The sequence below is a fragment of the Pogona vitticeps genome, chromosome 2, assembly GCF_051106095.1.
Source record: "Pogona vitticeps strain Pit_001003342236 chromosome 2, PviZW2.1, whole genome shotgun sequence".
Lineage (NCBI taxonomy): Eukaryota > Metazoa > Chordata > Lepidosauria > Squamata > Agamidae > Pogona > Pogona vitticeps.
Window position 1 is genome coordinate 296,011,913 of NC_135784.1, and position 14,829 is coordinate 296,026,741.

The 14,829-nt window shown below is 44.8% G+C and overlaps 1 protein-coding gene across 1 annotated transcript in view; it reads left to right on the forward strand.

Annotated features, from left to right (window-relative positions):
- The first annotated feature begins 562 nt into the window (after positions 1-562).
- Positions 563-14,829, forward strand: part of LMAN1 (lectin, mannose binding 1) — a 32,340-nt gene continuing 18,073 nt past the window's right edge. The window contains exons 1-3 of the mRNA XM_020804891.3: positions 563-843; positions 13,892-14,046; positions 14,129-14,236. Of these exons, the coding sequence (XP_020660550.2) occupies positions 606-843; positions 13,892-14,046; positions 14,129-14,236 (501 nt within the window). The 5' untranslated portion in view covers positions 563-605. The remainder of the gene's footprint in view (positions 844-13,891; positions 14,047-14,128; positions 14,237-14,829) is intronic.

The window sequence follows — 14,829 nt, forward strand, 5'->3', positions numbered from 1 at the left end:
GTTTGTAGGATTCCTGTGAATTTCTCTTGCTGTAAAGAGGTCAGGAGCCTTCCTTTGTTGCGGCTCCAGGGAAATAGCAAGCATCAAGTTACAGTACTTACAATATATACCAGCCCTATGACCTCTAAAATGTCCTGTTCTCAACAGCCCTATTTAGCTCTTGTAAACTCAGACTCGTGGCTTTCTCTATGGATTAATCCATCTCATGTTTGAGCTTCCTTTCTTCCTGCTGCACTGAGCTTTTCTTAGCATCCCCGCCCTCCATCCCAAGAAAATCTCACCCTTCTTTCAAGTTTGCTCTTTTTTTTTACCCACTCGCCACCCACACCGGGAATCCCACTCTGACAAAAAGTAGAAAGCTAACTGCTATTTAATAGTCAGGTGGGCGGAACTACTCCCGAAATTAAGCGTTCCGTCCTTCTCCCATTTTACAGGAGGAGGAGCAACGGTGGTGACGGAGAGGCGGGGAGAACGAAGCTCCGCCCCCGGCAGAGAGATTTCGCGCTCTTTGCCCTTTGGCCGTGCTCAGGCCCCGCCCCGTAGCTTCTCAGCCAATCCGCGAGCGCCCTGTTGGCCGAGCCGGGTTGCATGAAGCGGAGAGCAAGATGGCGCCGCTCTGGGTGCAGAAGGGAGGCTCAACGAGTGCCGGGGAAAGGCTGCTCTTAGCCGCGCTGCTTTGCCTGGGCAGCCGCTTTCTCCCCACCACAGACGCCACCGGCCAGGCGGAAGGTGGCACCGCCACTCCTACGGCGCCCCACCGGCGGTTCGAGTATAAATACAGTTTCAAGGGACCGCACTTGGTGCAGGGGGACGGATCGGTGCCTTTCTGGGTCCACACGGGCAGTAAGTACCGATGGGCAGAGCCGCAGAGGAAGGGAGGGAGGCTGTATTTGAACCCGGGTTCAGTCCTGGAAATGGTTTGCGATCACAAAGCTTAGTGCTGTAGGATGTTAAAGAGAGGCAAAGGGCGTCTCTGAGCATGTGTAGAGTACCGTCGTCTCGCCTTGGAGGGTCCGCAGCGCACCTTCTTTCCTCAGGGATTTGGGACGAGCCCTACAATTCAACGAGTATTGTCCAAATAGGCTTCAGTCCGTAGTAGAAACTTGCCACGGAGGAAAACGGGGAACTTATCTGCTAATTACGTTTGTTTTCAGATTTGTTCTTATCTTTAAGGCTGCCACGTAGCCCTTCTTGACTTTTTCCAGACTTTCTCAGTCATAAATACAGTACAGGAACTTACCACTGCATGTATACATTTACACATGTAAATATGTATTCTTTCATTCTTACTCCTGCCTCTCCCCTGGACTTTTGAGGTTCCCCGTAAGCTGTTGCTTCATTATATGCAATATATAAGATGGACAAGAGATAAACCTTTATTCCTGGTGCTTGAAGAGTCATAAATAATGCTGAACTGGAAGGGCCATGATTGACCAAGGTGCTTCTTGAGGAGAGTACATACAGTGGGGTCTCTACTTAAGAACTTAATCCGTATTGGAAGGTGGTTCTCAAGTTGAAAAGTTCTTATGTTGAATCTGCATTTCCCATAGGAATGCATTGAAAACCATTTAATCCGTATCTGCTCTTTTCCGTCCATAGAAACTACAGTGGAACCTCTACTTAAGAACGTAATCCATTTTGGAATTGTGTTCTTAAGTTGAAACGTTCTTAAGTTGAAGCAAAATTTCCCATAGGAATGGACTGAAAACCAATTAATCCGTTCTGGCTGTTTTTTTGTTATTTATTTATTATTTATTTATTATTTATTTATTTAATTTATATGCCGCCCACACTACCCAAAGGTCTCTGGGCGGCTTACAGCATTTAAAATACAATAAAGATATGTACAACTAAAATACAATTAAAATATATATAAAATTGCCATCAGACCCACAGTTAATATTATTTCAGTTAAAAGCCTTCTGGAACAGGAAGGTTTTGACCTGGCGCCGAAATGTCATCAGTGTCGGCGCCAGACGAATCTCAGTCGGGAGGGCATTCCATAGTCTGGGGGCAGCTGCCGAAAAGGCCCTTTGTCTGCAAGCCATCCCTCTTACCTCCTTGAGGGATGGCTCTTTCAAAAGGGCCCCCTGGCTAGATCTTAACTGCCGGGTAGGCTCATATGGAAGGAGGCGGTCCTTCAGGTATCCAGGGCCCAAGCCGTTTAGGGCTTTATATGTCAAAACAAGCACTTTGAATTGGGCCTGGGCAGCAACTGGTAGCCAATGTAACTTGTACAGAATCGGCTTGATATGGTCCCTGGCGGCCACACCACTCACCAGCCGCGCCGCTCGATTCTGAACCAGTTGCAGTCGCCGGACCGTCTTCAAAGGCAGCCCCACGTAAAGCGCATTGCAGTAATCTATACGGGATGTTACCAGTGCATGTGTAACTGTCATGAGACTCCGCTCGTCCAGGTAGGGCCGTAGCTGGTATAGTTTCCGCAGCTGGAGGAAGGCGCCCCTGGCCACCGAGTCCACCTGGGCTTCCAGTGTTAGACTGGGGTCCAGGAGCACCCCCAAGCTGCGGACCCTGTCCCTTAGGGGGAGTGTAACCCCATTCAGGGCAGGGAGATGGCCCTCCAGCCTGTCTGGCGAAGCACCCACTAACAGCACTTCCGTCTTGTCTGGATTGAGTTTCAATTTATTGACCCTCATCCAGTCCATTATCAGGTCCAGACACGAGTTCAGGACAGAAACCGCCTCACCTGGATTGGTGGAAAACGAGAGGTAGAGCTGAGTGTCATCAGCATATTGCTGACTCCTCAGCCCAAACCTCCTGATGACCTCTCCCAGCGGTTTCATGTAGATGTTAAACAGCATGGGGGACAGTATTGAGCCCTGAGGAACCCCATGACATGAATGCCATGGGGCAGAGCAACTGTCCCCCAGCACCACCCTCTGGACACGGTCAGCCAGGAAGGAGCGGAACCACCGTAAAACAGTGCCCCCAACTCCCAACCCAGCCAGCCTATCCAGAAGGACACCATGGTCGATGGTGTCGAAAGCCGCTGAGAGGTCCAGGAGTATCAACAGGGTCACACTCCCCCTGTCTCTCTCCCGGCAAAGGTCATCGTACAGGGCGACCAAGGCAGTCTCTGTACCAAAACCCGGCCTGAAACCCGATTGAAATGGATCCAGAAAATCCGTTTCATCCAGCAGCGCCTGGAGTTGCCCAGCCACAACCCGCTCCAACACTTTGCCCAAATAAGGGAGGTTCGCTACTGGTCGGTAGTTAGCCACCAGCCTTGGGTCCAGGTTTGGCTTTTTAAGGAGTGGTCGAATTACCGCCTCTTTCAAGGTGGTAGGGACCACTCCCTCTCTCAAAGAGGCGTTCACGGCCTCCTGGACCCAGGTGCGAACCCCCCTGGCTGATCTTCTAATTAGCCAGGATGGGCAAGGGTCGAGCGGAGCTGTGGTAGAACGGACAGATCCAAGCACCCTGTCCACATCCTCAGGTCTCAACAATTGAAACTCATCCATTAATACCTGACCAAAGCACGGTGCGCTGGACACATCCTCTGATTCTGCAGTAACTGTGGAGTCCAACCCACTGCGAATCTGAGCAATTTTTTCCTCAAAATGGATTGCAAACTCATCACAGCGAGCTGATGAGCAGTCCAGGACCTCCACCGGGTTTCCCGGTTGAAGAAGATCCTGGACCACCCGAAACAGCTCGGCTGGACGACATTCTGAGGAAGCAATACGGCTGGAGAAATATTGCCGTTTCGCCAGCCGTATTGCCACGAAATAGGCCCGATAATGGGCTCTAAGTCGTGTTCGGTCGGACTCCCAGCGGGATTTCCTCCACCTGCGCTCCAGCCGTCTCCCCTCTCGCTTCATCGCCCGCAGTTCAGAAGTATACCAAGGGGCTGTCTGGGCTCGGCGAGCAGGGAGAGGGCGCTTAGGCGCAATCGTGTCAACAGCCCGGGTCATCTCCTTATTCCATAGGGTGACCTGAGCTTCGACAGGAGCGCCGACCATATCAGACGGATAATCCCCCAGAGCATTCAGGAATCCATCTGGATCCATTAGTCTCCGAGGGCGGATCATCTTAATAGATCCCCCACCCTTGCAGAGGGAAGAAGAAGCTAATAGACTAAACTTGACCAGGAAGTGGTCTGACCATGACAATGGGGTCACAACCAACCCCTCCACATCCAAACCACCATCTTCCAGTCCCGTTGAGAAAACCAGGTCCAAGGTATGGCCCTTCTCATGCGTTGGGCTGATGACACATTGAGACAGCCCCATGGTTGTCATGGTGGCCATGAAGTCCTGAGCCGCCCCAGTCAAGGGAGCCTCGGCGTGAATGTTGAGGTCCCCCAGCACCAACACCCTGGGAGTCCTCAACACCAGGTCCGAGACTACCTCCGTCAGCTCAGGCAGGGAGACTGTTGGTACGCAGCAGGGTGGGCGGTACACCAACAGAATCCCTAACCTGTCTCGCGAGCCCAACACACAATACAGGCCCTCGAGACCTCCTCTCAAAGGGATAGGAAGCCTGGTCAAGGAGATAGAACTCCTATAGACTATAGCAACTCCCCCTCCCCGACCCTCCGAGCGACCTTGGTGCTGGACCGAGTACCCAGGCGGACACAGCTGGGAGAGGGGAACACCACCCTCCTCTCCCACCCAGGTCTCAGTAATGCACGCCAGGTCAGCCCCCTCATCCAGAATTACATCATGGATGAGGGCAGTTTTATTTTGTACTGACCTGGCGTTCATCAACAGCACCGTGTGGCTTGAGGGTTTGCTGATATGGTCACCTGATACCATCTGGTTGGGAGTAGGACTAGAAGAGGGGATAGATGTAAGATATCTAACCTCTCTTCTCCTACGCGGGCATGTTCTACCCCCACCGCCATTCCTTCCCCTACCCAGCACCACCTCAATGGCTGCCCCCTCCAACGCCCTCCCCCCTTCCTGTTCCATTAGATCTGCTGTGGGTCTCTTCTTAATTGATGGCAATTAAAAATAATTTAAAAAACATTTAAAACATATATAAAATAAAACAAAACATTTCTAAAGCCCCTTCTCTTCCCCCCCCCCCCAAGTCATGTGGCTCATGCTGAGAGGAATGAGGCAGCCGGAGCAGCAGGACCTGGTCCTGCAGACACAGAGGGGGCCGAGCAGCTCTTCTGGAAAAGAGGACTGGCATCCAGCAGGGGCCCAACCACAGTCCACTGCCTCTCACCCAGTGGCTGTGGCCAGCCGATGGTCCCTGGCTTCCTCCTCACGCAGGCACGCTGGTCTGGTCAGGTCCCAAAAGCAGCTCTGGCTAAGAGCTCTCTCTCTCCCTAGGCCAGGTGGCTGGTGTTCACAGGGAATGAGGCAGCCGGAGCAGCAGGACCTGGTCCTGCAGACACAGAGGGGGCCGAGCAGCTCTTCTGGAAAAGAGGGCTGGCATCCAGCAGGGGCCCAACCACAGTCCACTGCCTCTCACCCAGTGGCTGTGGCCGGCCGATGGTCCCTGGCTTCCTCCTCACGCAGGCACGCTGGTAGAGGTGTGTTCGTACATTGAAGCATTAGTTCCCATAGGAACTAATGCAAAGCTGGTTAATACGTACTCTACCACTAGGGGGAGAATTTTTTTTTAACCTAAGATGACCTAAGGCTAAAAAAAGAGCAGGAAAGGTTTTTTTTCCTCTTCTTATCTTGGATTTCTGTTCTCAAGTAGAATCAAAATTTAGCAAATGGAGCTGTTCTTAAGTTGGATTGTTCTTAAGTAGAGACGTTCTTAAGTAGAGACCCCACTGTACTGTACTTGGAAGAGTTAACACAGATCACTTTCACATTACGTATTTATGAACTCTGAAGAATGTGTGTTTGCTTGAAAATTTGAAATTCATTGAAGTTTGCTGTACATCGTATTGGAGACAGCATGCTTGTTGCTCTGAATAATTATAAGTTTATGATCCTTACATCTACATTTAACCTCATGTCTCCTAATGTGTGGGTGGGATGAATGTTAAGGGCCTGGAAACACAGTTTTCAGATTTATGGTATCTGATATTATTTATTTCCTTCATTAACATCTTGCCCACATCCTAGTACCAAAGGTGACTCACACCAAAGAATAAAAAAGATTGAGCTAAAAACACTGGTGCTATTTGTAATTTATTCTTTTGTACAGGAAATCAGTACATCTTGGTGGCATATTGGTACTCATCAACAAGGTGCTGGTTATGATCTATGGGGTGTGCACCCAGAAGCTCAACCAGCACTTGTTAATGCTGGCATTTTTCTCCTGTAATTTAACTTTTTCTTAGCAGATGTAAGTTACTAAAAAGATTCTGGCTAATTCGATATAATGTTACAGCATGATTAAATAAGTTATTACTTAAAATAAATACTGAAATAAAACAGTTTTTTAAAAATATAAAGTATAATCTGGAAAAAAATGCTGGGAAAGGTTAAAGGCAGCAGGAAAAGAGGAAGACCAAATATGAAATAGATTGCCTTCGTAAAGGAAGCCACAGGCATGAGTTTTCAAGATCAGAGTAAGGCTGTTGAGGACAGGACATTTTGGAGATCACATTCATAGGGTCACCATGGGTCAAAGTAGATATGGCACATAATATCAACAACAGCAGCAGAGTACAGTAAGGGGTGGGAGGAAGTGCACATTCAGCATTAAAAATCCTTTCCTCTGCAGCCACTCAAAGACTACTGAGTATAAATAAAAAGTTCTTTGATTGCTAGTGGAAGGAGAGCAAAGAGGAGACTGGACTAACCACCCTCTAAAATTCTACAGGCTGGGCTTTTCTTTTGTTTTCACAGAATGTGCTTGGGAGGGTGGCAGAACCGGGAGAAAGATTTTCCCTGAAAATCCCATGATCTGGAGAAGCTCATTGTCCTTTGGGTAGCCTGGAAATAGACCATTCCATAGTTTCATGGTTTTGTCTTTTCTTCTTCCCATACTCCTCTTGCAGGCACTACACCCACAGGTCCTGTCAGCACACTCATTTAGAATCACAACTGTATTGTGTGTCCTATAAACTCTGTACGACCCATTGTGTGTGTCACACACACACACACAAATATACTTATAGCTGCCTTGTCTGTTCCTTATATGATTTATGATATTTCCCTTATATGATAGGGTTCTGCTAATAGACAGAGAAATCCTGTTTCACTTTCACCTTCTAGCAAATATTTTTTTTACTTTACTTAATATAATAATAGGGGTAGGGAGCTTCTGGGATGTGCACCAAAAGGCCTCCTCAACTGTCAGACCTGCCACTTTTTGACTAAGCCCACCCTTTGAGCTCAACATTAGGGAAAGAGTGAGGGTAGAACCCCCGCCTAGATCTAGATCACTAGAAAGATTAGCTCACCTCTCAATGAACGAGGCTCATGGCTTGAAAAATATACCCTAATCCTACTTTGTATATGTACTAACTTCAGGAATATGGATACTGTCACTCTTCCCTTTCCTTTTCCAAAAAGATGATTTCTTGAATACAACTTGGGGTTGCAGCTTATGTTTTAAATCGGGTGTATTTATGGTGACTCTGAATCTTTATTTCCTGTCGTCCTTTGTACAGGAATATTATTCTATTGGAATCTCAATATGTCATGGCATGTATACAGAAGGTGACCCCCCCCACACTTCTGAGTCCTGTTACATACACAGGATACTTTTAAGAATTTTGATGTGTATGGCCTTCTCTCTGATGAAGGAGCATTCTTTTTGTTGCACTGCTGTTTGCTTATCTGACCTAATTTGTCACAAGTATTGTGCTGCTTTTCCAAAGTACAGTATGTGATTAGTAGCATCTTTCATTACTGTGACATAAACCACACCACATGATGCTTAGGTAAGCCAATAAGGTGTTCCAGTAACACGTTCATTTTTAAAATTCATTGTGACAGAGTTTGTTCTTTCTGTCTTTTGTTTGTTCAGGGAGTCAAGGTCATTTAGTTCCCCAGCTCCCTTTCTCTGTTATAATAGACAAATCAGCTGCACTTTTCAATGTGTGTCATATGTAGAGAGGAATTTACTTCATACTGCTGTTTATGACAAGTGATGGTATGGTGGTTTATGTACAATTGATGCCAAATCTGGTGATTGTAAAATTACGCCTTTTTAAAAAAAGGTATGGAAGATATTCACATATCTCAAGAGTGGCAGAATGGTGTAACATTACCACCTCACCCCTAGCAAGATTACATGACTGAACAGGGATTTGAACCCAGGTCTCCTTAGCCCTAGTCCAGTCCTCTGTGGACTTCTGTATAGTAGAGTGCCTCTCTACAGAATGATTTATTGTTGTTTAGTCATTAAGTCATGTCCGACTCTTTGTGACCCCATGGACCAGAGCACGCCAAGCCCTCCTGTCTTCCACTGCCTCCCAGAGTTTGGTCAAATTCATATTGGTCGCTTCAGTGACACTGTCCAACCATCTCGTCCTCTGTTGTTCCCTTCTCTTGCCTTCACGCTTTCCCAACATCAGGGTCTTTCCCAGGGAGACTTCTCTTCTCATGAGATGGCCAAAGTATTGGACTCTCAGCTTCAGGATCTGTCCTTCCAGTGAGCACTCAGGTTTGATCTCCTTGCAGTCCAGGGGACTCTCAAGAGCCTCCTCCAGCACCACAATTCAAAAGCATCAATTCTTTGGTGGTCAGCCTTTTTTATGGTCCAGCTCCCATTTCCATACATCGCTACTGGAAAAACCATAGCTTTGACTATGTGGACCTTTGTCGGCAAGGTGATGTCTCTGCTTTTTAAGATGCTGTCTAGGATTGTCACTGCTTTCTTCCCAAGAAGCAGACGTCTTTTAATTTCGTGGCTGCTGTCCCCATCTGCAGTGATCATGGAGCCCAAGAAAATAAAATCTGTCACTGCTTCCATATCTTCCCCTTCTATTTGCCGGGAGGTGATGGGACCAGTGGCCATGATCTTAATGATGCTCTCCTCTTTCACCCTCATTAAGAGGTTCTTTAATTCCTCCTCACTTTCTGCCATCAGAAGTGGTATCATCTGCATATCTGAGTTTGTTGATACTTCTTCTGGCAATCTTAATTCCGGTTCGGGATTCATCCAGTCCTGCCTTTCGCATGATGTATTCTGCATATAAGTTAAATAAGCGGGGAAATAATATACAGCCTTGTCGTACTCCTTTCCCAATTTTGAACTAATCAGTTGTTCCATGTCCAGTTCTAATTGTTGCTTCCTGGCCCACATATAGATTTCTCAGGAGGTAGGTAAAGTGGTGAGGCACTCCCATTTCTTTAAGGACTTGCCATAGTTTGTTGTGGTCCACACAGTCAAAGACTTTTGCGTAGTTAATGAAGCAGAAGTAGATATTTTTCTGGAACTCTCTGGCTTTCTCCATAATCCAGTGCATGTTAGCAATCTGGTCTCTAGTTCCTCTGCCCCTTCGAAATCCAGCTTGTACATCTGGGAGTTCTCAGTCCACATACTGCTGAAGCCTGCCTTGGAGGATTTTTAGCATAATCTTGCTAGCGTGTGAAATGACTGCAATTGTACGGTAGTTGGAGCATTCTTTGGCACTACCCTTCTTTGGGATTGGGATGTAAACTGATCTTTTCCAGTCCTCTGGCCACTGCTGAGTTTTCCAAACTTGCTGGCGTATTGAGCGTAGCACCTTAACAGCATCATCTTTTAAGATTTTAAATAGTTGAACTGGAATGCTATCACCTCCACTGGCCTTGTTAGCCAGGCTTTCTAAGGCCCACTTGACTTCACTTTCCAGGATGTCTGGCTCAAGGTCAGCAACCACACTATCTGGGTTGTCTGGGACGTCCAGATGTTTCTGGTATAATTCTTCTGTGTATTCTTGCCACCTCTTCTTGATGTCTTCTGCTTCTGTGAGATCTCTGCCATTTTTGTCCTTTATCATGTCCATCTTTGCACAAAAGGTTCCTTTAATATCTCCAATTTTCCTGAGCAGATCTCTGGTTTTTCCTTTTCTATTATTTTCCTCTATTTCTTTACATTGTTCATTCAAGAAGGCCCTCTTGTCTCTCCTTGCTATTCTTTGGATATCTGTATTCCATTTTCTGTAACTTTCCCTGTCTCTCTTGCATTTTGTTTCCTTTCTCTTCTGTTATTTTTAAGCTTATTGGACAGCCACTTTGCTTTCTTGCATTTCCTTTTCTTTGGGATGGTTTTTGTTGCTGCCTCCTGTACAATGTTACGAGCCTCCATCCATAGTTCTTCCAGCACTCTGTCCACCAAATCGAGTTCCTTAAACCTGTTTTTCACTTCCACTGTGTACAGTATTCATAAGGGATTTGGTTTAGATTATAACTGAGTAGCCAGTGTTTTTTCCTACTTTCTTCAGTTTAAGCTTGAGTTTTGCTATAAGAAGCTTGTGATCAGAGCCACAATCTGCTCCAGGTCTTGTTTTTGCTTACTGTATAGAGCTTCTCCATCTTTGGCTGCAGAGAACATAATCAATCTGATTTCAGTATTGCCCATCTGGCGATGTCCATGTGTAGAATCGCCACTTGTGTTGTTGGAAAAGAATGTTTGTGATGCCCAGCTTGTTCTCTTGACAAAACTCTATTAGCCTTTGCCCTGCTTCGTTTTGAACTTCAAGGCCAAACTTACCTGTTCTGTTTATCTCTTGACTCCCTACTTTAGCATTCCAGTCCCCTATAATGAGAAGAACATCTTTCTTTGGTGTCAGTTCTAGAAGGTGTTGTAAGTCTTCCTAGAATTGGTCAATTTCAGCCTCTTCAGCATCAGTGGTTGGTGCATACACTTGAAATCATTCTAACATGTTTGAGATTGTATCCCAGTATAGCTTTTCCCACTCTTTTGTTGACTGTGAGGGCTACTCCATTTCTTCTACGGGACTCTTGCCCGCAATAGTAGATATGATAATCATCTGAATTGAATTTGCCGATTCTCATCCATTTTCATTCACTGACGCCCAAGATATCAATGTTTGTTGTTGCCATCTCCTGTTTGACCACATCCATCTTTCCAAGGTTCATAGATCTTACAATCCAGGTTCCTATGCAGTATTTTTTGTTTGCAGCATCGGACTTTCCTTTCACTTCCAGGTGCGTCTGCAGCTGAGCGTCCTTTCGGCTTTGGCCCAACCACTTCATAGCTCTGGAGCTACTTGTCTTTGTCCTCCACTCTTCCTCAGCAGCATGTTGGATGCCTTTCGACCTCAGGGGCTTAGATCAAAAGATCAAGTTATGATCTTCCAGCATCATATCTTTTAGCCTTTTGTTTCTGTCCATGGAGTTTTCTTGCCAAAGATACTGGAGTGGCTTGTCAGTTCCTGCTCCACGTGGATCGCATTTAGTCAGAATTCTCCACAATGACCTGTCCATCTTGGGTATCCCTGCACGGCATAGTCCATAGCTTCTCTGCATTATTCAAGCCCCTTTGCCACAACAAGGCAGCAATCCATGAAGGGGCTATAGGGTGGTAGTTTCTCCATATTGTTAATATGAATCAATATTACACTTGTATTTGGTGCAAATGACTTTGGCATCTATGAAACTCTGGCAGGTGAGGGGGAAGAGCAATGCTTGCTTTAGCAACTTGGTCACACACGGTTTTCTGCAGCTAATTTATATATATTTGATCCTAACGCTTCCAGATGCAAGTTGTTAGCACATAGTATGACTTAAATATAGTATGACTTAAGTATGTATCTTAGCTATGATTTAAAATAAGTGTCAAATTATTATGTTTTAAATGATTTTATGATATTTGTTATATTGTGACATTTTTATTGTGTGTAAGCCGCCCCGAATAGACTTTGTCTAATGGGGCGGGGTAAAAATCTAATTAAAGTAAAAAGTATGTAATGAAATATGGCTTACATATATGTCATAGGAAAGACCATCTTCATTGAACAAGTAGATCTATTTTAAACACTTTCTGGTAGGACAAAATCTCTTGTTGGTTCTTGTTTGTTAATCTTAGTCAAAACGATTTCTAGGAATGATTGAAACCATTTGCATCTTTAGAGATGCATGTCATTTGCAGAAATGGAGTGACTATGTGTTTCTACATGCTCAGCCTCACCTGTTTCTCTGTGCACCACCAGTTATTCATTTCTTTACTTATTTTTTTTTTACTTCAGTCCAGATAAGTTTTTGATTTGGTCTTGAGTAACATACTGTGCTACTATTACATTTCAACTGAAATGGACTGATCTGCAATTTTTATAGTGCTATGTTGACACTTCTGTCATTGATTAAACCAGCATTTGAGGCACGAGCAAATAACCTGCTGATATCAAATCCTGCAAGAACCAGGAAAATGCACACATCCAGTGCATTAGGTTTCTAAATCATGAGTTGGGGTAATTAGAAAATGCCATGGAAAGATTAAAAACAAAAGTTTTATGTTATAAAGGAGTACAACACTTCTGCTGATACAAGCTGTTTAGTATGGGTGCTATGCTATAGCCATATTTCTATAGTACAGTGTAATATTGGGGACTGGCAACGATATTTCTGAATGTTAATACCAGATTTTACTGTTACAGAAACATGACAGGGCCCCACACTGGTAAAACTGGAATGTCCATGCATTATTTCCATGTTTGCATGTTAGATGCTATCTCTGAGCTACAATGTTAGATAAGAATGGAATCACTTCTACAAATAGTTCAGTATATCCCCCATAGAGTTTATTGGTCTTCAGGTACAGTGTTAGACTGTTCCCTGATTGGTACTGTTTTTTCACCCTTGATGTCATAGCAACACGTTAGGAGAGTTGTGAGGAAGGATAAATATGCTTAATTATCTTTAAAAACACCTTGCTTTGTTTATTCATCTTAAGTTTGGATGTGTGTGTAGGTTGTGCAGGATTTGTTGCTTGGTTTACCTTCTTTCCCAGGCTAGCTTAGTATTCCCACGTTGCAGTTCTAGAAAGTCCTTCTGATCCAGTGTTACAGTGCTTTGTTTGCAGAAGTTCCAACCTAAGTGGTAAGACTTCTCTTTCACTCTTGCAGCACCTGTATGTGCTAAGAGGGCTCAGAAGATGGTCTCTCAAGACTTTTAGTGGCTTGTAGGAGTCTCCCAACTCTTAAATTTGTACAATGGCAAGTGCTCATGAAACTAGCAATTGTTATTTAGAAATTATCTATTCAGAAGGTAATTTTCCTATTAAAGTTCCACATGCAAAGCATCTGACAGTTGCTCTTGCTCATTGTTCTGGTCATTGTGTAAACAAACCATGTTCTCCTTCTGCAGAGCCTAGAATGTTAGGAAGAGTATGTGGCTTTCCTCAGTTCATATTAGAGATGAGGGTATTTGTATACATATGTGCATACCCCTACACAGGTGGACATAACAAGGATCTTAGCCCCCTGGGGCCGGACCATCCACTCACCTTCTGCTGTTGCTGCAAGCAGTCCGAGAGCCAGTCCTGGTAGGAGGTGGGAGGACGAACCTCTTTGCAAGATCAAAGAGTGGCTTGCAGACTGCGAGCTCCGGAGCGATAGGAAGGGAGCGCGGAGCCTGCGGCAACAGTGGAAGGTGAGTGGACGGTCCAGCCCCAGAGGGTTGAACCCTCATTATATCCACCTGTGCTCCATCTCTAGTTCAGATATCAACTGAGTCAAGCATACTGTGCTGAGGAAGTACCATGCTTAAGTACTCCATTTCTTGCTCTGTTTATAGGTTGCAGGGCTGTGTGGCCCTCTATTCTAAGTATCATAGTCCTCCACTTTGTCTTTGGTTCAGAATATTTTACAAGTATGGGAAACAACTGGGTTTGTGACAACACACATTGGACACTCCCCCTTACTCCATGGAATAAGTGACTGAATTTTTCAACTATGTAAAATCAGTTCTGTAACTGGAGATGGGGTATTACATGCAGCAGTTTTTCTTGCAGTAGCTATTACTTGTAGATAATAATAATCAGTTCCTGATTTTCTTTTCAGATGCGATTCCCAGTGCTGATCAAATAAGAATAACACCATCACTAAAAAGCCAGAGGGGGTCAGTATGGACAAAAAGTAAATCTGTATTTGAATTCTGGGAGATTGAAGTGACCTTCCGAGTGACAGGAAGAGGGCGAGTGGGAGCAGATGGATTGGTACGTAGGGCAGTCACCTTTGCAAAAGATCATTCTTATATACTGTATTGCTTAAAACTTAGATGTGAATTTCTCTGAACAGGCTGTCTGGTTTACAGAAGGGCAAGGCTTAGATGGTCCTGTTTTTGGAGCAGCTGACAACTGGAATGGTGTTGGCATCTTCTTTGACTCCTTTGACAATGATGCAAAGGTTAGTGGAAAGTTATGCAAAATGTGTACAATGAATTTATGTACAACGTTTCTTTAGGGCTTTTATGAAAAGGACATCTGCATTCTAAGAAAAGTTAAAACACGAGTGTAGAATTTTGGGCACTCAAATGTGGATTTGAGGCTCTAGATGCTCTGTGTTGTAAAGTATCATGGGAGTTTCGATTCAAGACATCTGGAGAAACCAAGACTGTCCATCACAAATAGAAATAATGGGGATTGCAGCTGCTTCCAATATGTGTTCCCTCAAAAGTAACCTTCAGTGAATTCAGTGAAGCTTATTCCCAAATAAGAATATACAATATTCCTACCAAAAATGTATTAACCTGAACAAATAGTTGAATTTTTGGAAGTAAGGTGTTTTTTTGGAATGATCTTGCAATGAGCTGAAATGTTATTCAGGTGCTTTACAGGTGCCTTGCCACCAACAGTACGACCTTAGCATGGGAATCTGTGTACACCTACATCAGTATTTTCCGCATAGATTTTCTTTAGCTTTTGTGCTTCATCTCATAACAGTTTATTACTCTCACTTGAGGGTAGTGCTTTTCCGCTATATCTTAAAAATCATTGCCA